Consider the following 26,904-nt stretch of genomic DNA (forward strand, 5'->3'; position numbering starts at 1 on the left):
ACAGGTGAAGGCTGTTTATTCAGAGCTTGCTATAGCAAGAGACTTAGCCGCTGTCACTTGCATTTTGGCCAAGACTGAAGGGCTGACAGAGGAGTAGGAAAGCTGCAGAGGAAAGAAGGGAGGGCCTCGGATGTGCCCAGGTTGGACGCTTTTGGTATGAGGGTGGGCCAACTACCTGGGAGTGAGGCATTCCAGGTAGATGTTTAGGGGCACGTAGGTCGGACCTAAGTTGGGAGCAACAGCAAAGATAGGAATGCTGTCAGGTATCAGTCAAGTCCTGGTCATGTTGGGCCACTTTTTACAGGGCTTATTGTTTGGCTTCCTGGACTGGTTGACAGAGATAGTGGTCTGACTTCTAGAAGTCTGATTTATAGACAGTAGACTAGCTTCTTGGGGTGCTTACTGTAGATAATAGTTTGGTTTCCTGAGCTTTTTGCTGCAGATTAGGGGTCGGAGTTCTATTTTTATATATGGTCTGGCCAATGCCTGTCTGTATTTTGAGTCTCTCAGTTGAGAAAAAGAAGAAACCAGAGGCAGACCAAGGAGGGAGAGGAGGCTGCTGGTTACATTTATGGGCCAGTGGGTGCCATAATTATTAAACCTGCGTAAAGATTTAGAGCTCTGATCTTTTTGGAACTTCTTCGGGTTCATCTGAAGGAAACAGACTTTTAAAACTTCTGGGCAGAATACATTTCCCTGACATTTCAAATAAAATAACAGGAGAAACCAATCTTCCTTCCTTCCTTGTTTCTTCCCTCCCTCCCTCCCTCCCTCCTTCCCTTCCTTCCTTCCTTCCTCCCTCCCTTCCTTCCTCCCTCCCTTCCTTCCTCCCTCCCTTCCTTCCTCCCTCCCTCCCTTCCTTCCTTCCTCCCTCCCTTCCTCCCTTCCTCCCTCCGTTCCTTCCTTCCTTCCTTCCTTCCTTCCTTGTTTCTTCCTTCCATCTTTTCTTCATTTCTTTCTTTCTTTCTTGATTGTACATAAATCAATTCAGTCATTCCTTTTTTCAAGCATAGATAGGGGAAAGTATGTTCTTTCTAAAGAAAACATAGATATTTTGTTTGAAAAAAAGAGTCATTGAGAGATGTGTCCCAAATAATAAAAATAAAAATAAAATAAAATAAAATAAAATAAAATAAAATAAAATAACATAACATAAAATAACATAAAAAACTAGAACTGACTGCATGTCAAGGGCACACTGAGAAAGAATCCTATGACCTGGCTAGAAAGCATATACTTTAAAATACCCCTTTCTTCCTAACTAATGGACATATTATCCACATGCAGGCACAAAATAACACCTCCCAAGCACTGACAGTTCCGTAACTGTCTCCCTGGTCATGGTGGAGCCGAAATGCACTCAGTAGGATTGTTGTTCAGCAGCTAGGTGACAGCTAAGTGACAGTGAACTTGGCTCATCCTGAGTGAATATGGGACACTGTTACCCCTTCCTAACCCCTGACATCCCTGCTGTAATTTTCTTTCCTCTGTTGTTCTGAACTAAAGCCTAGAAATTTATAATAAAAGCATCTGTAAAGAAATGTCAAGCTTATACAATTAGGGGTGATGAGGCAGAAGACAACATTATAGAAGCCGCGTGTGTGTATAATACTTTATCTTATCCCAACATACCTTTATACCCATAACTTTACTGGGTTCTGGCAGCTCACCTGTAAAGCAGGCAAGATGAATACCATTATCGCCACTTTTCAGATAGGAGAGTGGAAACCTAGGATTTGCCCAGCCCAAAGTCACACAGCTGGTTGGAATCTCAGGATTGAAAAGGAAGCAATAGATCGCCTCTGCTAAGCCTCTGCCTTTACAGATGAAACCTCCAGCAACCAAAAGATCCCCCAGCTAGGTCGCCAGAGAGGAACTCAGCCAGGGGCCCCTCTAGCAACATGGCCAGTGTTAGAACTGCATGTCCTGCCTGTTCCTTTTCCCATCAGGAAGCAGCTCCATTAGAGGGAATGTTTTCCAATATACTGAAAAGGCTTCATTGATTGGACTTGCTCACTTTTTTATTAATAGTCTTTTTGAAATAACCGCAAGCTAGTGAGCTGACGTAACTAGAGAACGCGCGTTACGTACAATAGTTCTACAAAGAGTGCACGTTTTGTGCTCTACCGAAATGTGCCTTTGAGGTATGTGACTGGGATGTTAATCCTGTAAAGTTAGAATTTCATTTATATGCCTTTAAAATTAACATAAGGGGGTGGTGTTCGAGTGACTCTGTTGGTTAAGCGTCCAGCTCTTGGTTTCAGTTCAGGTCATGATCTCACGGCCTCGTGGGTTCGAGCCCCGCTGACAGCAATGGAGCCTGCTTGAGATTCTCTCTCTCCCTCGTTCTCTGCCCCTCCCCTGCTCATGCTGTCTCTAACTCTCTCAAAATAAATAAATAAACTTTAAAAACTAAAAATAAAAATAAAATTAACATAAAGGTTAAAAGCCAAAGTATGACTGTTGTCACCAAGCTTAATGCCCTGAAAGAAGAACATTTGAAAGAAAAAAAAGTATGGAAAACCTTCTTTTAGCTTCAAGTAACTTATCTTTGATGGCCTGACATGAAATTTAAGCAATTGATTCATTAAGTGCCCCTTCTGACCTTTTTTTCTTTTTGTCTCACCAATAATTATTCTTGTATGATTCACACAGAAATGGAAATTTGGTAGTCACTCAGCTAATTTGACCAGAGTTGACAAGCAGCTAATTAATCCCACCCCCTCTTCATCCAGTTTATGTATTAAATTAGTTGATTTCGCCTCACGGAAGCATGGGTCAAAATGGTAGGGTAACTCACTGCGTATGTATTACCGCCATTACATATATACACATTATATTAAAACACACTATCTATCTAAATTTTCTATACATATATTTATATTTGTATAAATATACAAATATATATGTACATTATATTTATGTACATATATGTATATGCGTATGTGGTACGCATATACATATATGTACACAATGTACATGTACATTGTGTACATATATGTATATGCACATATCACATACGCATATACATATATATTTATTCCTATAACTTACACACACAGCAAATATTAGGCATAGAAATGAAGCTAAAACTGGTTTTCTAAACTTAGCAAGGTGTTTTTTTTTTTTAATTTCTTACAGCATAATTATTTTGTTTCTGTAGAGTTTTATATGTATCATAATGACTGGAATTCAAATAGGGTGCCCCTCCTTCTCCAAGGTGCTCAAGCAAGAATAGCCTGTTTTATCTTCTCTAAGCACCTACAAGGATGTGCTTATTGAGAATGACTTTGGACAAGTGCCTTGGCTTCTCAGAGCCTCAGTTCTCCCATTGGTAAAAAGGGAGACCACAAATAAAGTGTCTGTCATACTGTCTGGCACATAGATGGCACTCAATACAGGGCCACCCTGCCCCGTAATGACTTAGTCACGCTGACCCTGTCCCTCCTGGTGAAGAAGAAATAAGCATTATCAGCTTCAGAGTAATTAAAACTTAAATACTGAACACAAATCAGTTAAATGGGACAGAAAAATCAATGTTATCAGGTACGTGAGCTGAGTCAATTACTGCAGCTATTAAAGAGAGTGAAAATCTGGTGTGTTACAGTAAGCCTAGCGTTTCATATAAATTTACTCAGGGAATATTGTAGTAGAATGGTTAAGAACAGGAGCACCTGGGTGGCTCAGTCAGTTGGGCATCCGACGTCGGCTCAGGTCATGATCTCACAGTTCATGAGTTCGAGCCCCGCATCGGGCTCTGTGCTGACAGCTTAGAGCCTGGAGCCTGCTTCGGATCCTGTGTCTCCCCTTCTCTCTGTGACCCTCCTCCACTCATACTCTGCGTTTCTCATTCTCTCTCAAAAATAAACATTAAAAAAAAAAAAAAAAAAAGAACGGTTAAGAGCACCACCCTGCCTCAGAGACATCTGGATCTCCACCCTGGCTCTAGCTGGTGGCCTAGGGCCCTTATGCAGACACCCTCTCTGAGCTTCAGTTTCTGCATTTATAAAACGCAGATAATAACACCTGTCTGGTGACAATCAAGTGACTTTATACATGCAGAGTGCTTAGCAAAATGTCTGCCACAGAGTAAGGGTTCAGAAAATGATAGCTGTTGTCGCTGTGATTCCAGAAATTCTCTCCATCAAAGAATGCTTTCTCATTCTCTCACAATGACACCTGCTAACCTAGTAGACTTGGGACCTGTGAATCAATTGCACACACTGAGCCCGCGTCTCCTCTACCCCTAGGGATGGTGAACTTCAGTGAGGTGTCTGGATACCCTGTGCTGCAGCACTGGAAGGTCCGGTCTGTGATGTACCACATCAAACTCAACCAAGTGGCCGTCTCTCAGGGTGAGCACCGCAGCAAGCCGTCCATCCCACTGGCTCCTGGGGCTTAGAATTCTTTCCAAGGGCACAAGCCTTTTATCCCATTGTTGAAGAAGCAGTCTAAAATGTAGCCACTTCAGCGAGATACATAACCTATTCACTCAGATTCACCCTTAAGGACAAGCCCCTGGAATCAGATCCTTGTCTAAGTATAGATTAAATTATTGCACATTTTATCATGGACTGAAGAAGAGATGGGAAGGGCAAGGCGGGAACCGCTGAAGATAAACACCTACTTTATCATTCTTCCTGGGGTCACACAGTGTAGAGAGAGGATGTTCAAAAGCAGACTTTGTAGAAATTGACAGAATAAAACCGTCCACATGCGAAGAGCATGACTTAGCGTTTTCAGACAATGAAAGAAATAAGGGCAAAAGAGCGAGAAAGAGGAGGATGTGGGAGAGGGGATAGAAAACAGCTTTTATGGTCACGAAATACTAGCAGGTGAGCAAAAGATAGACAGATGATAGATAACAGAGAGAGCTAGCTAATAAGTTAAGGAGTAGTGAATTCCAAAACTCAGGACAAATTGAGCCAAAACACAACAGTGAGGTGCTCGTACGAGTTTCTTGACACTTTAGCGGTCAATGCCTTGAATCAAGTTTTTCCTAGCACGTAAGCTATTTGAATGTGTGATTTGCAGATGGGAAAACTGCTACAGACAAGGCCTTAATACAGGTGCGCACCTCCATTCCACGTCATCCCCTGGGACCAGGAGAACGTTACTCGCATTCTTTCTCCGAAGCTACCTAAAGAACATGCCAGATGTGAAGTTTATGCCATAGGGTCTTGTTTCTCTGTGTTGGGTGGAAAGGTAACTGGAGCCAGATGACATTGTTGGCACAGGAGGACAAGACAAGGAGGGACCTTTGGGTCAACAACAGAAAGGCAGAGTCTTAGCGCCAACAGGAGAGACGTAAAAGGTAGGGGACAGGTAGAGAAGCATAAAGAGGAAATGAGCCATATCCTCACGGAAGTAAAGCTTTACGTCTAGGGAAAGAAACTGCATTAAGGATGTAGAACATGTCCATAGGACACAGGGGGGCCCAGAACTTTATTTTAACGTGAAAGGGTTCTTGGCAGGAAGGGATTGGGATGGGGAATCTTCCTGAAGTAAACTCTGCTGGTACAGAAAATCCTTGAAAGAACTAAGCTGCTCTTCCTTCTCGGGAAATGTAGCAGTAGAGAATTTGGCCTGTTCACGTGCTGAGTTTGCACCCAGCACAGGTGCTGTGCACATCAAGGGCTGACAGGGGGACATCTCTGTTGCCACATGCCTTTCAAAGCCACAGGTGGCATCACGGGTGATGTGGACTTCTGCACTAAGGGTCTTGAGCCTGGGCCGGGCTCGGCCTTGTCCTGTTAGGACACAGGTGTGTACAGAGAAAGTCAGACTAAAGCTGGCCAGGTTCAGAAGGCATTGGGTTTGGAAATTTTGTTGTGGGCTCTCTTTCTGACAGGTGTAATTCTCCTAAACAGGGAAAACGAATCTGTGGAGATGTGGCTGGGGAGGAGGGTGTCGGGGGGGGGGGGGCGGGAATAGATCCTTTCCTCCATTTGGTATTTCCCTGTTTGTACACTTTTGATTTTCTGAAATAAATATGAATAGTGTATTAGGGACTTTCCTTACTCCTCTTCTTCCATTATCTTCCCATTACCAGTGTCTGTGTCTGAAGGCAATATTCTGTCTCCAGAAACTCTTTTGGTCATTACCCACAGTTAGAAGACATTTTTTTACACTGCGACCTTGTGCATATGCACACCCCCACATACGCACAAAAGAAGTTTCATGAAACAGTACATCATCTTACGATGTGAAATGTTCTTCGCTGGTATTTGTGTTTCTATTTTAGACTATGCTATTCTTTTTTTTTTTTAATGCTATTATTTGAGCTCACTAAATTAATTTGATGTCATGACTTGTGATTTGAAAAAGAAAACCCAAGATTGACTGAAGCGGGGCATTAGATTTGGCAATGTAATGCCTGCATGAAGCTAACAGCATAACCAACTGCCTTGAAAAAATACTCATTTAGGGACTAAAGTGTCTGACGTAGCTAACTGGAGAAGTTCACCTGATACTTCAGCCAGCTCTCCAGCATCACTTTGGGCCACAGAGGTACTTCCGCTTTTGAGGCTGAGTGGCCTGGGAATCCAGATGCTCCCCACCCTGTGAGACCTCACTCTTACTTTTGGGTGATGTTTCTCTGTAGCCCTCAGCAATGCGCTCCACTCCCTGGATGGAGCTACGTCTCGTGGGGATTTTGTGGCCCTGTTGGACCAGTTTGGCAACCACTACATCCAGGAAGCTATCTACGGCTTTGAGGAGTCCTGTTCCATCTGGTACCCAAACAAGCAGGTGCAGCGGCGACTCTGGCTGGAATATGAAGACATCAGCAAAGGTGAGTGATGTGCTCACCAGCATATTCTACACCCTTGCAGGTACGGCTGTCTAGGTGCAAATCATGGGACCAAAATAAAGGAGTCTGTTGGCAAAGGACTAATTCAGATGCTGTCTTGATGCTCTGCGCCTATCCTTAAAATTGCCAGGGTTGGGATGTTTGGGGAAACTTTAGATACAGGATGGGGTCAAAACTGTATGGTCACTTTGTGAGTTACCATGAAAAGAGTCCACTAAGGGTATTTACCAGTCCCTGTGCATTCACGGCAAGGGCAAAGTATTCGACTATTCGCATGGAATGTGGGAGGAGCAAGAGAGTGTCGCAGTCTCCACCACTTTCTGCTTCTCACTCCATCCTGCCCTATCTTTAGGCCCATTTTTTCCCCACTGATTTGTGCTAAGAGGAAATCTCCATTGGCTCAAGTGTTTATAAAGCTCTGAACAACAGCTGTACAAATAAATCCTTGTCTACTCTTGGATAGCCGGTTAGTATTCTGTCCAAGTAAGTATAAGAAATTGGAGTTATTCAAACCTTTTGAATTCACCTTCTAGTATGGGAGGAGTACTGGCTGGCAAATAATGTATTCTGATCAACCAAGACTGATGTAGAATCGCCACTCGTGGAATTTCTTCCGAGCTTACCCTCATGGCATTCTGATGAGGCCAAGTTATAGATGTGTGAGTTGCTAAAGGGCAAGCCATGAAATTAGTGCAATGGAAACACAAGAAGTAAGTCATCCTAAGATTTAATGATCGAGAGTCCCTCTGAAATGAGGGGACCCCTGTGTCAGCAGTGCTGGACTGGGAAAATGTGCCCCCATGGCTGAGATGCTCTTCACTCTCTGAGCTCCATAGAAATTTCTGTTGTGTCTCACTTGATGGTAGCAGAGGCATGAGGGCCTCTATTCCGGCTCATCCTTTTCTTCCAGAAGCAGTAAGAGGCTTGTGTCTGGGCTCCCAGTTGTTGCAGGCATTTCCCTCCAAGCCCTGATTCCTCTAAACCCAAGGACATAATCACAGGCTTCTAGTATCCTTTCAAACTTCAGTCTCCTAATACTGTTCTATTCCAATTTGCCAAGAAAGGAGTGTCATGTAAGCAAATGTAGATAAGACCAGTTCCAGCTGGCAAAGCTTTCTTACATTTCTATGCCAGAGCCTAATGATTGAACCAAAAGGCTAATTCCTCCCCTGCTGCTGTTTGCCAGTGGTTCAGGGATGGCCAGGTTCTGTGACTACAGGGAAATGAGCCTGACCTTCCCCTGTATTCCTGGTTCTGTTCTTTGCTTCTATCCTGAACACTGCAATGTCCTTGAAGTTAAACCCTGAGCCCAGGAGGGAGGTGTATCCATGACCTTGGCACTACGCCTTCCCATCTTGATCTCAAGCCATTCTCAAGTTCATTTTGTCACAGTCCAACTGGTGACTCTAGTTCTCATAAGTATTATGTATACAATACCTTGCCTGTTATTGATCTCAGAAGATATTCAAACATTTTTGTATGTCTACTTTGATATCTCTCAGTTATCCATGGGTACCACCCCCTCCCAAGTCTTACCTCTGCGTCATAGAGTTTATCTCTTTTATTGTTTGGTCTGCTTACTACTCTTAAATATTTTTCTCCTCCGTAGGCACTAATTTCCTTTTCTTCCAAAAGAAGGATGCTCCTGATGAAGACTTACAAATACGTAAAACGAAGGAAGATATTCTTCCACTTTTCTGCACTCTGAGAGGGTTGCTCCAGGATGGGATTTATACGCTAGGGGTGACGAGTGTTCTGAGAGGGCTGGACCTACCATGACATAAAAGTGCCATCTTCTTGGACTCGAGTCCCTTGATTATATGTCTTGTCTGCTCTAACTTTCAAAACCTTCTAGTGGAAAGGGATTCTCTATTGCTCACTTTTGCGCCTGTGATCAGATGCCTAAAATTACTCACAGATTGAATAAGGAAGGAGATTTATTAGGAGTGAAACGAAATGGAAAATGCATAGGACTTAAGGGTTGGGTCTCTAGAATTTGTCAGGTGACTTTTGCTTCGTCAGTTAACGGCCCGGACCTCCCCTGTAATGCCCTCTGTGGTTCCTCCCAGCTCCGAGAGTGTATGGATCCTTACACGTCCCTCTTTATGTGAACAGCTTTCTCAGGTCAGACATTAGAATAAAGACTTCCCTCTTCTCTGTACAAATCACTGCACAGTTTCTCAAAGGTAGGTGTCATGCCTTATTCAACTTATATCCCCAGGGTCTGACACAGAGCCGGGCACATGGTAAGTCTCCAACAGTTGTTTACTGTGGTTGTTGTTAGTGGTGATGGAGGCAGTTATGGTGACAGCGGGTGGTGATGGCGGTGGCTGCGGCTGTGGGAATGGTAGGAAAAGCCCTTCTTATGCGGCAGCTTTCCAAGTGGGTTTTATTATAGACATGCAAAGTGCTCTAGTTCTGCCTGGCTGATGGAAACTCACAGATGGATATTTTTGGCCAGATCCTCAGAAGCCAGCCTTTCATTCATCACGCACCTATTTGTCACACTACCGCTACATGGTGTGGCCACACCAATATTGAGGAGTATCTGTCTTTCAATAAGTCTGACTGAAACCTGTGAAAAATAAACTCCCACTTATTGTTCAGGATTAGCGTATCCTAATTTTTTTTTTTTTTACAGAGCAAATAAGGACTACCAGATGTTGAGGGAGTAGTTTATATATCCCTTCTCTTCTTCCTCAGCTTCTTTTTTGACTCTTCAGATTATTATTATTTGCTTTCAATCCCTGTCACCCTACAGAAATAGTGGAGAAGGAAATCAAGGGCTTCTCAGTCAGAGGTTTACTTTTCCATTCGGTGACCGTTTTATCTATGTCAACTGAAGAATTTGTCCCTCTTGACCAGGTCTGTCATCTTGAAAATCCTCTCTTCCGTTCAAGTCCCTGATTCTGTTCCCTCTAGATTCTCTTCATAAATCTTTGGCCTTTGTTTCTCAGCCTTTCTCCCCTTCCTCCTCTGAAGAAATTATTTACATCTTGCTTGTTTTCCAGAATTTCATCTTTAATGTTCATCTCTTCTTCCCCGTTGCTGGGTGATTCTCTTCTGTGTCTACCTTAGCCTACATCTCTGAGATTTTGAAACCTTGCCCTTGAGTGTTGAGCATTTCTACCTGGATATGCTCTAGGGACCTCAGCGGTCACCATCTCTTTTCTCTGTACCCACTAGTAGATTTGTGCACTGCAACGATGGGTCAAAATGCAAAGTGGGGAGTACGTCTAGATGCTCTCCTCCGTCCTCCACACTCACTCATTTACAAAGTTCTGTTCTTCTTACCACCCAAATACTTCTTCAACAGGTGTAGGTTCTCCTGTCCATGTCTTGAAGCCGTATGAGCTTATGGTATCAGCTCTCATAAGAAAAACTGAAATTGCGTCCTCACGTGTCTCCTTTTCTTCAGTTTCCTTCCACTCTAGTCCACTCAACATCATACTGTTATCTTCTTAAAATGCCACTTAATCATGAGACTCTTCAGCTTGAAGCTGTTCACTCACCCCTGGCTGCCTTCTCAACGTGAGCATGACCTCACTCCTGGTATTAGTTCCCTTGGGCTGCGATAACAAATCACAAACTAAGTGGCTTAAAACAACATAAATTTATTCCCTGACTATTCTGGGGGCCAGAGGTTCAAACACAGGTATCAATAGGTGGCCACACTAAAGGTATCAATAAGGTGGCTCCTTCCGGAGGCTCCAGGGGAGAATTCCTTCCTTGCCCCTTCCAGCTTCTCAAGACCACTGTATTCCCTGGTTTCTGGCCGTCTCCATCTTTAAGATGTGTCACTCCAATCTCTGAGTCACCTGGCTGTCTGCCAGGACTCCTACCTGCTTCTTCTTTCTTTTTTTTTTTTAAATTTTTTTATGTTTATTTTTTATTTTTGAGAAAGAGAGAGACAGAGCACAAGCAGGAGAGGGGCAGAGAGAGAGAGAGACATAGAATATGAAGCAGGCTCCAGGCTCTGAGCTGTCAGCACAGAGCCCGACACGGGGCTCGAACCCACAAACCGTGAGATCATTGGCGCTCAACCGACTGAGCCACCCAGGCGCCCCCTGCTTCTTCTTTCTTGTAAGGACCCTTTGGATTACATTGGGCCCATGCAGATAATCCAGGATAATCTCCCTATCTCAAGAGTCTTAATTTAAGCGTATCAGCAAAGTCCCTCTTGCCATTCACAGGTGACAGTCACAGGTTCCGGGGATCAGGCCCTGGGCATCTTTGGGAGCCCTTTCCAGCCTGCTACATCTCTGCCCTCTGCAGCTGCTGCATCACTGACCATTCCATGACCCAAGTATCCTCCACTCTGATGATAACAAGGCTGCTCGCTCTCAATCCCAAACCCTTGCATTTGCTTCCAGACAGTGAAAGGCTTTAGAGGCTCCCTCCCTGCCCCAGTCCAAGGCCCTAGATAAGTTTCTGTCTCACTCAGAAATTTTCTCTTGGGTCCCTGTCTTGTCTCCTCTTGGGGCTCTCTGTTTTTCTCCTTTCCCAGGTGTCTGTTCAGTTGTCTAATTTCTGGAAGGATCTCCCTCTCTCCTTAGCCCCTTAGGATCAGCAAATGAGTCTTTCCGGCTCTGAATTCTGTTTCTTGCTTTTGTTTTTTAATTGCCCTCTCCAGCTCTATAAATTGCCATTTGCAATTAAATGATACCCAGTCCCAGGCTCAGGCCCCAACTCTGGGTCCAGGGTCAGGGTTTGGAAGAGGGCTTGGAGCCTCTTCCACACTTCTGAGCCTGTGGGCATGTGCTGCCTGTCTCACGTTGTCCTCTGTTCCACCTCCATTCCACTGTCCCCTCCTTCCTGCTCTCCCAGCTGACGGAAGCTCACCCGCCACCCCTCCCACCACCCGTTCCCAGATGCTCTGGGTGGAGTTCTTTGCTGCCTCTTAAAGCCCCTTGTATCCTATCCTATCCCCCCAGCAGCACTCTTCGCATTTCTCTGTGTGGCCATTTCCCTGTAGGACTGTCTCCCGCGATAATGGATGGCACAGCACTTACCCTGTTTCTCTCTCTCTCTCTCTCTCTTTTTTTTTTTTGGTTTAAAAAGATTATTTATTTAAAAAATCCAGAACGTATAAAACAGAATAAAGTGAAAAATAAATCTTCCTCCCACTCTTAGTTCCCAGTGTTCCAGTTCCACACCCCAGAGGCAGCCAGGCGACTGTTGCTAGTTTACTGTCTATCCATCCAGAGAGGTTCCATCCGTAGCCATTTGCAAGTGAACAAAGCAAATCGCAGAAGAGTAGATATATTAGGGTCTCATCCATTTTAAAAATTATACATATAAATATATGCCAATATGCACTATATAAATATACATGTATAAACTTCTAATCTGTCACTAAATATGTATATGTGTATATAGTATATCCATGTATATATATACCTATATAAAGAGAAACATATGTATATAATCTCAAAATAGCTTTGTGTGTGTGTGTGTGTGTGTATACACACATTATCTGTTTGCTCCAAGATTAGGGCTATGGGGTAGAGACTTTTATTTTTTGTAGTAAAAAATTCTGTATTGCTTTTCCCACAATAAGCACGTGCCACTTTTTTAATGTTTATTTATTTTTGAGAGAGACAGAGCATGAACAGGGAAGGGGCAGAGAGAGAGAGGGAGACCCAGAATCCGAAGCAGGCTCCAGGCTCTGAGCTGTCAGCACAGAGCTCGATACAGGGCTTGAACCCATGAGCCGAAGTCAGACGCTTAACTGACTGAGCCACCCAGGTGCCACAAGCATGTGCCACTTTTACAATAAAACTCTTTTAACACATGGAAAAAAATACATTCTGAAAAGTTTGTGTTACCGTGGAGCGGAGACTTACAAAGGTAACTTAAAAAACAAAACAAAACAAAACAAAATGTACTGTTGTATCTACAGAGAGCTGAACTTGGGATAGAAATCTGGGAGGAAGTGCAAAACAATGTCATCATTTCCTATTGGTATTTGACTCTGCATCCCTGACGCAGTGCCTGGCATATAATTAGCATCCACTGTTTTTGAAGGAATGAATCCTTTATTTTGTTCATACTTCAAAAGAAACCAGTAAAGAGTTACAGATCTGTAGATTCTGGAGAAATGACCAAAGGAAAAAAAAAGGAAAGAAAGAAAAGAGAAGAAAAAGAAAACATTGAATCTTCTTCAAATAAGAACTTCCAAGGGCTTAATTTTCATCCTCCACCTGACACACCCAGTACATACATTTTCTTCCTTCCTTCCTTCCTTTCTTTCTTTCTTTCTTTCTTTCTTTCTTTCTTTCTTTCTTTCTTTCTTTCTTTCTTTCTTTCTTTCTCTTTTCTTTTTTTTCTTTTTAATACTCCATTCAGGAGCGGATTTCCTCAGGGCTTTCTTCCTTTCCTTTTCCAATACCACTTCCATTGTTACTCAAGATCTGACCTTTGTCATTATCTTTTCTCACCATTGCCTTTGGTGCATGCACATCAGTGGGGTTATCTGGGTTGACAGGTGGGAGTTAGGAAACTCTTCCTGTCTGCTGCACTTTCTAGTCCATAATCCACTGAATTTTTGTTGTTTGTTTCTAGCCAGTTGCCTCCTCTCCGTGGGGAAAGCTAAGAAGAATAGCTTCTTCTTCTTCCATGATACGCAGCTGAGGGTTGTATGGGGGGTGGGGGTGGGGTGGAGTGTAAGGTGACTCTCTAGCTCCAAGTCTTAAGTCAGATGAGAGTCAAAGGAAGAAAAGTAAACCACCTACATGGCATTGTGTTTTTACCACACAGGATGCCATGTTTTCCACTTTCCGTCGATTTGTTTTTGGGTGGATAGAGCCCGAGACAGACTCAGCTGGTCCCTTTCCCCAGAATAATGAACAGATGTCTGCCGTGGCTGAAGCAGAAACAATAGCTGGATCGGCCGCCAGCCTTCTGATCCTGGTCTGTGAGTGCTGGTCAGCAGAGACCCAGGGTGGGACACGTGACGCTGGTGCACTTTGCAGGCTAACGTACATAATCGTGGTAAATGGCATGAAAACCTGATTAAGTTCAGGACGCGACATAGAAATCCAACAAAGAGCAATAAAAGACGTTTCTATAATGCTTTATGCTTTACAACCCTAGGTTGCAAGCCAGTTCCAAAGGCTCTTTTTCTGCACATTTACAACGATGAAGTTAGCGCTCAAGTGGCAAGGCAATTATGGCATATAGCTATTTTCTTTAAATGATTAATTAATTCGTTCCTCAAACATTTGCTGAGGGCCTGCTCCACGCAAAGCCCTGTAGTGAGCAGAGAGGGGATTTAGGTTTAGAGGAGACAGCTGTTCTATGGCTTTCCCAGGCAGACGGCCTGGTGAAGGTGCTGCTGAAGCTGAGCCTGGTGGTGTCATAAACAGAGGCTTTGAAAAGGAGCTAAGCTTTCCTAAACATATGGGTGAGGTTTAATTTGAATCTTCAAGTCCCCTAGGCTCTGATGCAGAGTCCAGAGTAAACTGGATCTTTAGGCTGCAGAAAGACACCACTGTGAATAATATTACCAAATAGCATGTTATATAACTTTTCTCATTTAATCCCTAGGTCTTACCCTCCCCATTTTATAGATAAGGAAACCAAGTCTCCGAAAGCTTAAATAAATAACGTGCATGCAGTCACACAGCTAGTAAGTGGCAGAGTCAGGACACCTTCACCTCCTGACACAGACTGTGGGCAGCTGCATGCCATGTTGCCTGCCAATGGTACAAGAAGAGATTAAGGTGGGAAGTTTAGTGGACAAGATGGAGGTGGGGCCAGGACGTCATTGAAGCCAGGTCACTGGTCTAAGATGAGCGCGACAAGGCCAGATGTCAACCCTCGTTAGACCGCATAGTGGATCCGCTGCCTTTCACTTGAGTTTTCTGGAGTTTTTGATTGTTGTGGGTTCGGGGGGCCCTGAGCAATGGCACAGTGGCCGCAGCAGTTTTTTGTTTTCCTATATGGCGGTGTTTCTCAAAATTTATTGCGCAATATGTATCACCTGGGATCTTGTTAAAATGGGAATTCTGATCCGGTAGGTCGGGGTGGGGCCTGACATTCTGCATGTCCTGACAACTCTCACTTGATGCCAATGCTGCCTGTCCAAGGACCCGTTTTGAAGAGCAAGGTGATAGACTTGTCTCAAAGACCCAACAAGGAATGGGCTCCCCCACCGTCCTTGTTCGTCCTGTCCGGTGCAGGGGCTTTAATGATGGAGCCATGGCACGGTGGCCTCCAGGGGCCTATCCTGGTGTCATCCCCACAGAGGAGTGTCACAGATAAGAGGACTCGACTGAATGGTTTTCACTTTGGTCCAGGACTTTTCTCTGATTAAGCCATTGATCGATACGCTTGTGGGCAGAATTGAACAGTCCTAAGCCCTCAGGTGCTAAAAGGAATTGGAGACATGCCAGTAATCAGGACTAAAGGTGATAAGCTGATTTTTCTAAACTTTGTACTATAGGCGACACTGTTCTCATATTAATATCTCAAGCGTTTTCTAGGTATTTTTAAATTTAGTATTTATGAGGCCCCAGTTTTTTTCTTCTAGAATCCACAAATGGTTATAGAATTTCATAGTTTAACATTTCATAGTTTAACATAGTTTAACATTTAACATTTTCGTTAATGGGACAATTCTGGTAGTGATATCAAATTCCTTTCATATAATTATGGGCCTGACAATAGTGACATATTGTGCATACCTACAATTTAGTAGTTAATTATATAGTATTCTGGATTATTTTCTACTCCAAGCATGTAAGCTTTGCCCTCACAACTTGATTGATTGCTTCTTGGAAGAGGGCTTATTCATTCACTTAGTCAACACCTGATTTATCTAAACATTGGTCTAGGCACTGGGCATGTGATGATGAATGACACAGAAAACTTTCCTGCTTTTGTGGAGTTTATATCCTACTGAAGAGAGACAGAGAGTGGCAGGTGACAAATAAATGAGAGCAATAATTCTAGACAGTGAGAGAGAGATATTACAAAGAAACTGAAACCAGGTGATGTGATAGAGATTGGCTGGAGGACTGGGGGCTCATGAAGATGGCGGCCACAGAAAGGCCTCAGTGATGATGATAAGGGCGTGAAGTTGAGCTGAGACCTGGAAAAGACAAGAAGGAGCTGGCCATGCAAAGACCTGGGGACAGAACCATCCAGGCAGAGGAAATAGCAAATGCAAAGGCTTCATAATTTGTTTTTAAATTCTCATAGCTTCTAGCATAATGCTTCTAGGAGGGCATATGAAGTTACTTGGTAAATATCAGACTGATGATCAATATGACTGTGGAAAACAGAGGAGCCTGGATTCTCTGATGGAATATGAAGAGAAGAAGCTCTGCTTCCAGCCAAACTTACTCTGTTTCCTAGATTCAGCAAGCTGAGATAGGACCGGTATGTTTAGCCCATCTTCCTTATTTTGAAATTTTAATTCCAGTATAGTTAACATACAGTGTTATATTAGCCCATCCCGTGTTATCCAGCATGTAGATCAGTGCTCATGTGGGCTGGCTGTGGTAGTATAGACCAAGAGAAATAAGCATAAGGCACAATACATATATCTACCAGTATTTTGATTTCGATCTTAAGTTATGCGCTCCATTCCACAACTAATAGTTTAATCTCTGAAAAAAATGTCGGAAATAAATGTACAAGATAGATGATGAGGCAAAGGGATATTCCACATCAAATGTGAAAATCTACGCTTGACATCACTTGGGGTTTTCATGTCTCTGGGGATGAGTGCCTGTTTCTTAAGTAGTAATAGGTCTCTATCGCCCATCCGACTCTAAGGCAGCGTGTTGAGGGAAAAAGCACTGGGTAGGGAGTGAAGACCTACATTCTTGCTCTCAGCTGAACCATTAGCCAGCCTTGGCCTTGGGTAAATTACTTAACCCTCCTCAAAATAATCTTCTCACCTGTATAATAACTACCTTGAATCAGGTACTTAGAATTTCTCCTACTTCTGTGACTCTGTATACTCAGCCAGTGTTTTCTACTTCTGATAACAGAATGGAACATTTAATAATGCCTGGCTCATGGCTAAATAGGTTAATGCAACTGCTGTTACATTAAAAGGAGTTTTAGTGTAGTTGCTTTTGTAGTAAGTTCTAAAGTCAGACAGATTTCAATCAAAATTTTTATTAGCTGGGGCGCCTGGGTGGCTCAGTCGGGTAAGCATCTGACTTTGGCTCAGGTCATGGTCTCACAGCTCATGGATTCGAGCCCTGTGTCGGGCTCTGTGCTGACAGTTCAGGGCCTGGAGAATGGAGCCTGCTTTACATTCTGTGTCTCCCTCTCTGTCTGCCCCTCCCCTGCTCTCTCTCGCTCTCTCTCTCTCAAAAATGAATAAACATTAAAAAAAATTTTTTTTAATTTTTATTAGCTGTGACTCTTGAGAAGTTTCTTTAATGGCTGTGAGCCTCAGTTTCCATGTCTATAAAATAGGGCTATTAATACTTACGTTACAAGTGAGGATTGTGTAAAGATTGAACATAATAATTATATATGCAGCACAATGTCTAGTATTCTGTAAGTGTTCAATTCAGTATAAGTCTTTTTATTATTACTATTATTAGAATTATTTTAATAAATTTGCAGCTCAGCTTTTTTTTTTTTTTTGAACAAAATAGTAACTGATAAGAATTTCAAAGGGATATCAGTAAAACTTGCCCTGGGTAAATTCGTGCTTCACAGAAACGCTGATGTATATTTTACAAGTCACCTACTCATCAGGCTAGTGGAACAGGGGGCCCAAACCTTCCTTCCAAACATCAGGATCAGCATCACATCCTTTGGCAACTATTTTCAGTTCCAGTTGTAGCACCTCCCTGCTGGGAAAAGATCAGGAAATAAGCACAACTCTTTTTTTGGTGGGAGTAAGGGGTGGGGGCTGTGAGAATGTGCTCTCTGTGGAAAAGGATCCCTGGGGAGGCCTTTTTGATAAGCAGCCTGGGTGTTTCTGCCTTTTAAGTGCAAAGGAGCTGCCAGGTGCATTCCACAAAGGGAGAAAAATTCATGAATGTGTCCAGCTGTACCAGCCTTTCCTTTTACCTGTGATTCAAAGCCTCTGCCGTCTAGTTCCACTGCCTGCATACAGATGCAGACACTGATTCCTCTCGTGCCCCAGAGATGGGTCCCTGGCCCTATTTACAGCCAGAGTTCCAATGTAAGTGATGTTGGGACTGAGAGAGAACTCGTTAGCAGTTCGGTGTTTTGTTAGACCCCTATCTTGGCCTGGTTTCCATTAACGGATGCTTTAGAGGAACATCTACGGATCTCTGGGTTCACCCCGCATACCTACCCCATCTCCAGCAATGTGTAATGCCACGCACAGCACCTGGCATCCAGTCGGTCAGTGTTGGTGGAATGAATATAGGAGTGAATGTCATACTTTTTCTCTTCCTCTTCCCTTTCCAAGGGAAATGACAGCAGAATGGCTAAGATAACATCTCCTTGAACACCTTGCCCCGAAGCCCCCGGCACTAGTCCACCCTTTCATTGTCCCTTCCCCCTATCTCCAGGTTTGATTGTTTTGAGTGTGGGGTGGGGATAATGTCATGTCCTGGGGTTTGGCATTAGAAGAATCGGCTGGACATTAAAATCAAGTGATCAGCACAAGGTAGGACTAGGATTAAATACTAGAAAGAGGAGTCAATCCGTGTGTGGACCTTCAATTTGTGATTTATTATCCCCAATTTCTGTCTACCAGTTAATGTTCTAGGAGCCAATAGCAGCCTTTCTTTTACCACTTTTCCTGACATTACTTTTCTTTTATAAAGCAAGTAGGAACGTTGTCTTGGGGAGGGCGGGATAGGTATTAGGTGCAGCACACAGCTTGTATTTAAAATGAAACACAAGACGTAAAACCATTTCGACCTAAACCAACAAATCAACAAGCCGTGTCCATCGGAGCTTCTCTGTGTGGCCACTAGCCATTTCTGGTTCGTTCCTAATCTCCATTCCTCTGTTGTTAGAGGATTCTTTCTGAATCTCACGGAACTCCTGGGAAGTTGGGTCAATTAGTAGAAGGTATAAATTAAAGAGAAAATTAAAAAGTACATAAGAAAAACTGATGTCAAAGAAATCATCAAGAAATGGATCAGGTAAGTAAGTTATTGCAAAAAAAGTGGGAGTAGTCGACATCACGTTGAAACCTGGCCCCGGCTGCCAGCTAGCTGCACTACAAAACTTAGATGATTAATGCTGCATCAGTCAAAGGCTCCAGAATATATCATCTCTATCTCCATTACTGATGAGAGGAAGATAGTTCTCTGATCAGATCAACGTCCCTCTTTTAAAAATTCCCACATGCACTTTGACTTTCTTGCCGATATGTTGCCGTCAGCAGAGTCCGTGACACGTAGACCCCGGTTAGCAGCACGTTGAGGGAAGGCTGAGTTCTTTGCAAGGTAAGGATGTTTACGCACTCATGCAGAAATGTGCATTGAGTGTTTACTGTAGATCAGGCACAGTGGTAGGCATCAGTGGTTAATAAGAGAGGGCTCCTGACCCACTGTGGAATTCTAGATGCTGAAGGAAGGCCTATTTTCTCTGCCAGCCTTACCTTACCTCTTTCTCTCCCTGCAACTGGCTAGTCAGTATCTGTGTGACAGCGTGGTTGAACCCTCAGGGGGACCCACAGACGAGGCAAAGGAAGCCATCGCAAGGTCCAAAACACACTTTCCACCTTGGGAGTTTATCCTGTTCCTTGGAAGGTTTCTCGGGGGCAGGCTTATGCACATTCTGTCAACTTCCAAAGAGCCTGGGCTCATGGTGGCTGCCCACAGGAGGAATCTGGGACACAAGGAAGGAGGGAAGCAAAGGGACCCGTGTGCAGAGCTTTACGTGCAAGACCCTTCACAACATCAAGCGTTTCTGGGGAGAGATGCTGCTGGGCTGGACTGGGCTGTGCCTGGGACATGTGGGATGCCCAGACCTTGCAGCTTTGGGAAGGCTGTCTGTTTGCTGAGGCGGAGAAGGGGTGGTGCCTGCCTACACAGGGTTCGTGCCTGCGTCATACCGGTCTTCCCCTAAAAACCAGTGTAATTAGATGGCGTGGCTAAATCATAACCACACGAGGCCCATCGACTTGATGACGTCCGGCAAGGGACAGTGGCCAGTCCGCTTAGTTGGAACGTGATGTCGGCAAAGAGCCCTCAGTTTAAGGCAATTGCAAAACCAAGCAGGTTCAAAAACATTTTTGGTTTTGATGATTAAAAAAAAAAAAAAATGGTAACAAAGTAAGAAAGAAAAAGGCAAGTAAAAAGAAGCATTTCTTTCGCTCAGTTTCTTAGTAAATCTGCCAGGTAAAATACGTGCTTTGAGGGTGAAATGTGAGTGCCCGTGACAGGGAAAAACAACCTAATCGGGTAAACCAACAGCCTGGACTCCCTTGACACTTTTCTGTTTCCTTGGGGTTTTTCTTTAGTCAGGTTGATTCCACAGGGGCAGCTTATAAAGTCTCTCTTTGTGCGTGCTCCGGCTGCCCGTGCTGACTGCCAGGGCCCCTCCCGTCGATTTGTTACAAATCCAGTCGATTACTGTGGTAATTGGTTCTATATATATTGATGTGTTGGGGGCATTTATGGCTTTATGCATTTTTATTTGGTCTGCTTTGGCTCCTCCCTTAGAGAGCAGGGACTCGGCCCGCTTCTTTGCGACTCCCCGTAGATGTTGCCTTAGCTTCTGCTCACAGTGGGTTCATCTTCAGTATTGATCACAGTAATGTGGACGAGGATATCCGGAGACGCCAGCCTCCAAGCTTTACTGGTCTCTGCCTTCTTTTAAAGGGCTGAATATAAAGAAGAGATGTTATCCCTTCAAACTTTGCACAGTCTCTCTCGTCAAGGGTCATTAATATGTGGGAAGCTGGGTACATCACGTATCCTGCATTATTCGGGCAGGCAAAGGGCATTAATAATCTAGAGATAAAAGCAAATTGGGGGGGTGGCTGGATGGCTCAGTCGTTTGAGCATCCAGCTTCAGCTCAGACCATGATCTCGCGGTTCATGGGTTCAAGCCCCGCATCGGGCTCTGTGCTAACACTCAGAGCCTGGAGTCCGCTTCAGATTCCGTGTCTCCCTGGGAACATTGCCTGGTTCATCTAGAAAATCGTAAAATATTAAAACCACCAAGGCCCTGAGAAATCATTATAATGGTAACTTACAATTGTTAGTACTTCACGTATACCACTTCACGTATACCATATTTCTCATCGCTTTATGAAGGGAAGGGGTAGGTTATATATTATGACCCTTTTTGGTGAAGGGTCTCTTGTGAGTTGTTCTCAGTCCCTCTGAATTGTGAAACCATGAAAGGCCCCTTGCAGACCAGAGTTGCGTCCCTTGGGGTATCTGCAAGATGAATGTGTTGTCCCAGATCGCCCCGCCCCGGGTGCTGAACACTGGAAGCATTCCTCCCCCAGGGACATCTGCCTGCTGACATGTACCCTTGCAGTAGGACTCTGCCGCCCCCCACTGGCCGTCTAGCACCCCTAATTCCAGAGGGGAGGACCTGAGGCCCATGATGTGAAGACACTAGGCTGTGGTCACACAGAGAGCGGCAGAACCCAGGCTTGGTCACTCATTGTCCCAGTCTCAACAGAGCTATGGCATCTGCTTCTCCATGTGCTGAAGCCCAGGAGGGCTCTGGACGCCGGTTCCACTGTCCCGGTGTTTCTCTTTGAATTTTCGATCCGCCATAATGCTGACCCAAGAGGAGCGCCCCATCCCGTAAGGATGCCAGATCTGCCATGACATGATCGACTCCCAACAGTTTCCTTATGGCTGGGCGTTATTCGCATACTAGCAAACAAGATAAAATCCTTGCTCAGCCCAGCTCTTAGCTGGCCATCCCACCCCTGGAGAGAGGGTTCCAGTCTACAAGTTAGCAAACACTCAGCACCTGCTGCTAACAGTGTAGTGAGTGCCAGGCCCTACGCCAAGGGTTGAAAGTATGCTGGTGAATAAGAGCCAGGCCCTGCCCTCAAGTCATTCATAAAATATGTGGGAAGGTGTCCAGCAAACCTGAAGTTGTAATACTGTGATAAGAGCTGTAAGAGACCTGAGAACAGAAAGCACCAAAGAGGGCCTCCCGCTCCAGACTGGGGCAGGACTGAGAAAACCCTGCTGAAGGAAATGTTGCCTGGATGGAGAACTGAGGGTGAGTGGATGTTAGCAGGCAGGCTCTGGGTCAAGGACATTCTCAGTAGGAACAAAGCAAGGCACAGGAGACCCGGGGCCGGTGGGGGGGGCGGGGAGGGGATTCAGGGGAAATGAGGCTAGAGAGAGGCCAAGGGACCGGTGTAAAGGGCCTGCTGGCCATACCAGTTCCCTTAGTTTTACCTTAAAGCCATTTGAGAGTTATTGAAGGATTTCAGCAGAGAAAAGGTATGTTCCCAGGATGCTTTAGAAGCGCATACCCGTTAACATCTTGGAGGATAAGTGAGAGATATAAAGCCTATAGACAGGATGGCCATCAGGAAAATTTTGGAATAGACCAGTGGGAAGTGTGGAGGGTCTGGACTAAGGGGGAGAACAAGCATACGGTGGATGTGACAGTAATTTGGGAAATGTCCCCCAGAAGTGACTCTAGGGATGAGGAGGGTAAGGAGGGGGTAAGTGGACGGAAGTAGAAAGCCCTAGGGCCCTGCAGTGATTCCCCTCATTGTGCAACAGCAAGAATTTAAAGCTCTTTGGCTCAGGGCGCCTGGGTGGCTCAGTCAGTTAAGCGTTCGACTCTTGGTTTCAGCTCAGGTCACAATCTCACAGTTTGTGGGTTCAAGCCCCACCTCAGGCTGCACACTGACAGTGCCGAGCCTGCTTGGCAGTTCTCTCCCACTCCCTCTTTCTCTGCCCCTGCCCTGCTCACTCTCTCTCTCTCAAAATAGATACACTTAAAAAATTAAACTAAAAAAAAATAAATAAATAAACTCTTCGGCTCAGACATTACACCAGGCTGATACGGATTTTTGAGTAGCAGAATTTTTGCTTTGTGTGATAGTACAATTTGCTTCTCGATGCTGACAAGGCTGGGGATCCAGAGAGCGCAAAATCACCTTTCTGGAATGTTCATCCTAGCAAGATCTCACTTGCGGGGGGCTCCTGAACTGCAGTCACACCTTATGGAGATATACGGGAGGAATGGGGAACCTGAATTTTCACCTGTATTCTTATCTCACAAGCAGCCTGTGCTATGGCAGGATGCCAAGGAGAGGCACCTTGAACCCAGATCAGTCGTGTGGCCTAGTGCAGGGGGAACGAGGTCAGCGGCGACGTGTGTGGTCTCAGGTGTTCAGATACAAGCGAGTCCATCCACCGTATTAAACATGACCATAGTGTTTCCTGCGAAAGCAATCTGGGTGGAGATGAACCTCGGGTGTTGGTGAAGACAGAGAACGGGCAGGGCAAGGCGGGGAGATTCAGGCTCGTGAAACCTACTGCTGCCTCCCTGCAGTAGCTAGAGGTCATATTTCTGTAAATACTCTGATTCTTGCCATTCTAAGCATATGTCTCCTTGTTATCTTTTAATTGGTTTTTATTCTAAATTTAACACTAAACAGTTTGTGATGGTAGCGGCTGTGAGCACTGGTGTGGTGCATGTTAATTCCAAGGACATGTGATACGTCAGGCCTTGTCTGTGCCCTCCCTCTCCTCCCCACGTCACACCAGCCTGCATGAAGGAGCTGCAGATTGCTCATCGTGCCCTTTCCTGCCCGTGTTGTCACGTTTATAGATGTCAGGTTGGGGGGAACAGAAGAAGAGTCATCTAAAATCGGAATGATACCGCCAGAAGCCCTGCGTAACGGCAGGTGAATGCCAATAGATCGGAAGGTGATATCCGCAGGCCCATGATGTGGGAAATCCTGCATCCCAGGAAAGGCCTTCAGAAGTCGTTGACAACCAGCCGGCAAAATGCAGTCATTGGGGGTGTTCTGGAGAAAGCCAGGGAAGTCTGACTTCGAAGATCTCGTGTATCTATGATGTGGAAGGAAACACGGTGCAGAGTGGAGAGGAAAAGGATTTGGCTGAGCAGTTTTAGAACAGGTGACTCACAGCCTCTGAGCCTCGGTGTCCTCATCTGCAAAATGGGATAAGGAGAATATGGCAGAACATTGTGAGGACTAAGAGTCTTGAGGCTGTTAGAGCATCTAGCCCATAGTAGGTCCTCAAGAATGTTCACTGTTAAGCTGTTTTCCAGTAGCACACCCGTCCAACAAGAGATTCTGCAAGACATGAATTCCACGTTCGCATTATCTTCTAACAACGTTGGATGCGGTATTTCTTTTTTGGAGATTTGTAAAACATATTAGGATTCTAAAGGCTTTCTGAAGATATAAAAAAAGCCCAAAACCCTGCTTAACTTTCACTTCGGTTGTTCGTTCACATTAAAGCTTGAACATCTTTTTATTTGTCGCTCTATTTGTTACTTGTAATAATGTTATTAGCAGATCTGAAAAACAAAAGTTCTATGAAGTCTACGTAGAAAAAAAACTTTTGTTACAGACCTTCTGATAAGGTGAAAGCTTTAACCTCCTCTATCCAGATAGGGCTCCAAATCCTCGTATTTCTTCTGTAGTTCCCCCCACCTCGGTTTGCACCTTGTTCTTACACGTGAGAGTCGCCCCAGTCTGACCGCAGACTGACAGGCCCGCCTTGTTACTACAGCCTCGTGGCTGATCGCTTTGGCTTCCAGTCTCCCATTTGTTCAAACATTCAGTCATTCAAAGTCGGTCTACGTTTCACTACCCACTCCATCTTCCTCACCCACTTCTGTGCCCCATGCCACTTACCGTCAAGCTCTGGCAGAGGCTTGTCCCTAGCTGTTGCCCCAAGCCTAAAAGTCCCAGTGTGGTTTTTCAGGGGCCCATTCAGTGCGGCCCTGCCCCATCTTGTGTCACCTTATCTATGTAAAACGTCTGTGGCATGGACTTAACACTCTTTAAAGACCTCCTTGGCCACCTTCGCCTCTGTTTTTTGGCCTGATCATCCACATTGTCCCTGACAACCTCATCAGCCCCTGCCCATTCTTAGAATGTGGCCTTCCAGGAAGCCTTCTGAGACTTCTCTGTCCCTCCAGACTCCAGTAACGCTGACAATCTTAACCATACTATGCGGGATTGATTGTGCACCCTAGGATCAGGCCCAGGTGCACGTTGCCCTTCCATTTTTAGACCTCTGTGACCTTGAGTAAAGTGACTTACCTCTCTGTTGCTCAGTCCTGTCATCCAGAAGGTAGGGACAGTTTCAGCATCAATCACTACGGTCCGTATGAAGAACTGACAGTGTTGAATCTGGCCTGGACGGTAAGAAATCCAGTCATTTGTGTTCTGGAAAATGGCTTACCACGAAGAACTACGCTTCCCTATGAGACTGTGATAAGAGTCATGGTTGTCCCCTTTATTTATGAGAAGGCCAGATACAGACCCTCAAATCCCCGTTCTTTTCTTTATAAAGGATTACCCAAACTGCTTGTCCCCACGGATCTATCAAAACAAAATGCTTGCTTATCAAACTTTATTATACACCTGGCCTTTGGCCCACAGTCAACCTGATGGAACATACTGCCTCTTCGGAGAATAGGCTGGCCTCACACCTCTTCACCACACCTGTTTCTTTCTAGCTTTGTTAATTGCCTTCTGTAAAAGAAAAAAAAAACCTCTTTTTGCCTAACTCTTGAGATGCTTGCAGACCTTACCAGAGCATTGTCCCTATTGTAATAATCCCTTCTTCCTATTGCAATGGTATCCCCACTCCACCCGTGTACCACGCAATAATCCTTTTGGATAATACCCTCCTTACTAAGTCCGGATTTGCTGTTTCGTGGGCAGAGTATATACAAAGTGTTCGGTAGAGTGGCAAGATGTCTAAAGCTTAGCTGTTGTTATTACTACTGTTACCACATGTTTGTTAGTCTTGCTATCTCAAATAGGTTGCACATTCCTGGAGGTCAGTATCTTATACTTGAGCACTCTCCGCAGTACATAGTATGATGCTGGGCACGTCACAGATCTTTAACAGTTGCATATTCACTGACTGATGAAGCTGTCGGTATCATATCTGGAAGCCAGTGATCCAGTGTGACCCACAGACGGTGTGAAGGGCATTCGGCTCTTTCAGAGAAGGAAGGTGATCAAGGAAGGGTGGAGACCACCACCTGATATCCTAAGAGGTGATGGAAGGACATGGAAACTCCTGTTTTCCTTCCGTCTTCTCTAGCACATTAAATTGCTTTTAAACAAGAGACAGGAGGTCGCGCAAGAGAGAACTGGCGCTCAGAGTGGTGAGCAGAGAAGTTAGCAATGTGGAGAGAATGATGAATGTGAGCATGCCCGCTTTCTGCACGGGCCAGCAAGGTCCACGCGTGGGCTCTGGGCGGTCATGGGGGCAGCGGGCTCTAGAGGTTGGAACGAATGCTTGAAGGCTGTCCTTTTTCCTTCAGATGTGGGAGAATATTACATTCTGGAAAGTAGAAGCTATCAAACACTATATCCACCCCCTGCATGACCTGTGAAAAGAGAGAACATGATGGTAACAGAGATCTGAGATGAGTTCACTGTGAGTAAGCCATGATGGCAAACCTCATACTCCTTGTAAAGAGTTTTTTTAGGTCTTTGAATGCCTCTGGCTAAAGAAAACCTATTAATTCCACCATTCCCCTGAGCTGCTTACCATTACTAGGAGGTAGGGTGGCCTAGTGGTTCAGAGCAGGGTTTTTGAAATCTATGTGACCTAAGTCCTCTAAGCTTTACTTCGGATATCTAGAAAATGGAAATGATATAGCGTCTACCTCACAGAACAGGTTAGGGTTCTATGAGAGCATGTGTCGTCGTAAAGCATCGCGTGTATAGTGAGAACTCAGGAGATGAGGAGTCCGCAAACTATATGACCCACAGGCAAATCTGTGTTTGTATGGTCCACAAGCTAGGGATGATTTCTGCCTCCTTAAATATTTGAAAAATAAAGATAAAAGGGGAAATAACATGTTGCGATGTGTGTAAATTATATAAAATTTAAATTTCAGTATCCATAAATAACACTTTATTGGAACAGGGCAATGCCATTCGCTTACATATAGTCTGTGGCTGCTTGTACACTACAAAG

At 44.6% G+C, this 26,904-nt stretch overlaps 1 protein-coding gene across 8 annotated transcripts in view; it reads left to right on the forward strand.

Annotated features, from left to right (window-relative positions):
* Window positions 1-26,904, forward strand: part of ASTN1 (astrotactin 1) — a 300,145-nt gene that overhangs the window by 226,285 nt on the left and 46,956 nt on the right. For all 8 annotated transcript variants that reach the window (XM_027074277.2, XM_053209407.1, XM_053209406.1 and 5 more), the window contains 2 exons: window positions 4,251-4,355; window positions 6,605-6,793. In XM_027074277.2, coding sequence (XP_026930078.1) covers window positions 4,251-4,355; window positions 6,605-6,793 — 294 coding nt within the window. The remainder of the gene's footprint in view (window positions 1-4,250; window positions 4,356-6,604; window positions 6,794-26,904) is intronic.

This window comes from Acinonyx jubatus, chromosome E4, assembly GCF_027475565.1.
Source record: "Acinonyx jubatus isolate Ajub_Pintada_27869175 chromosome E4, VMU_Ajub_asm_v1.0, whole genome shotgun sequence".
Classification (NCBI taxonomy): domain Eukaryota; kingdom Metazoa; phylum Chordata; class Mammalia; order Carnivora; family Felidae; genus Acinonyx; species Acinonyx jubatus.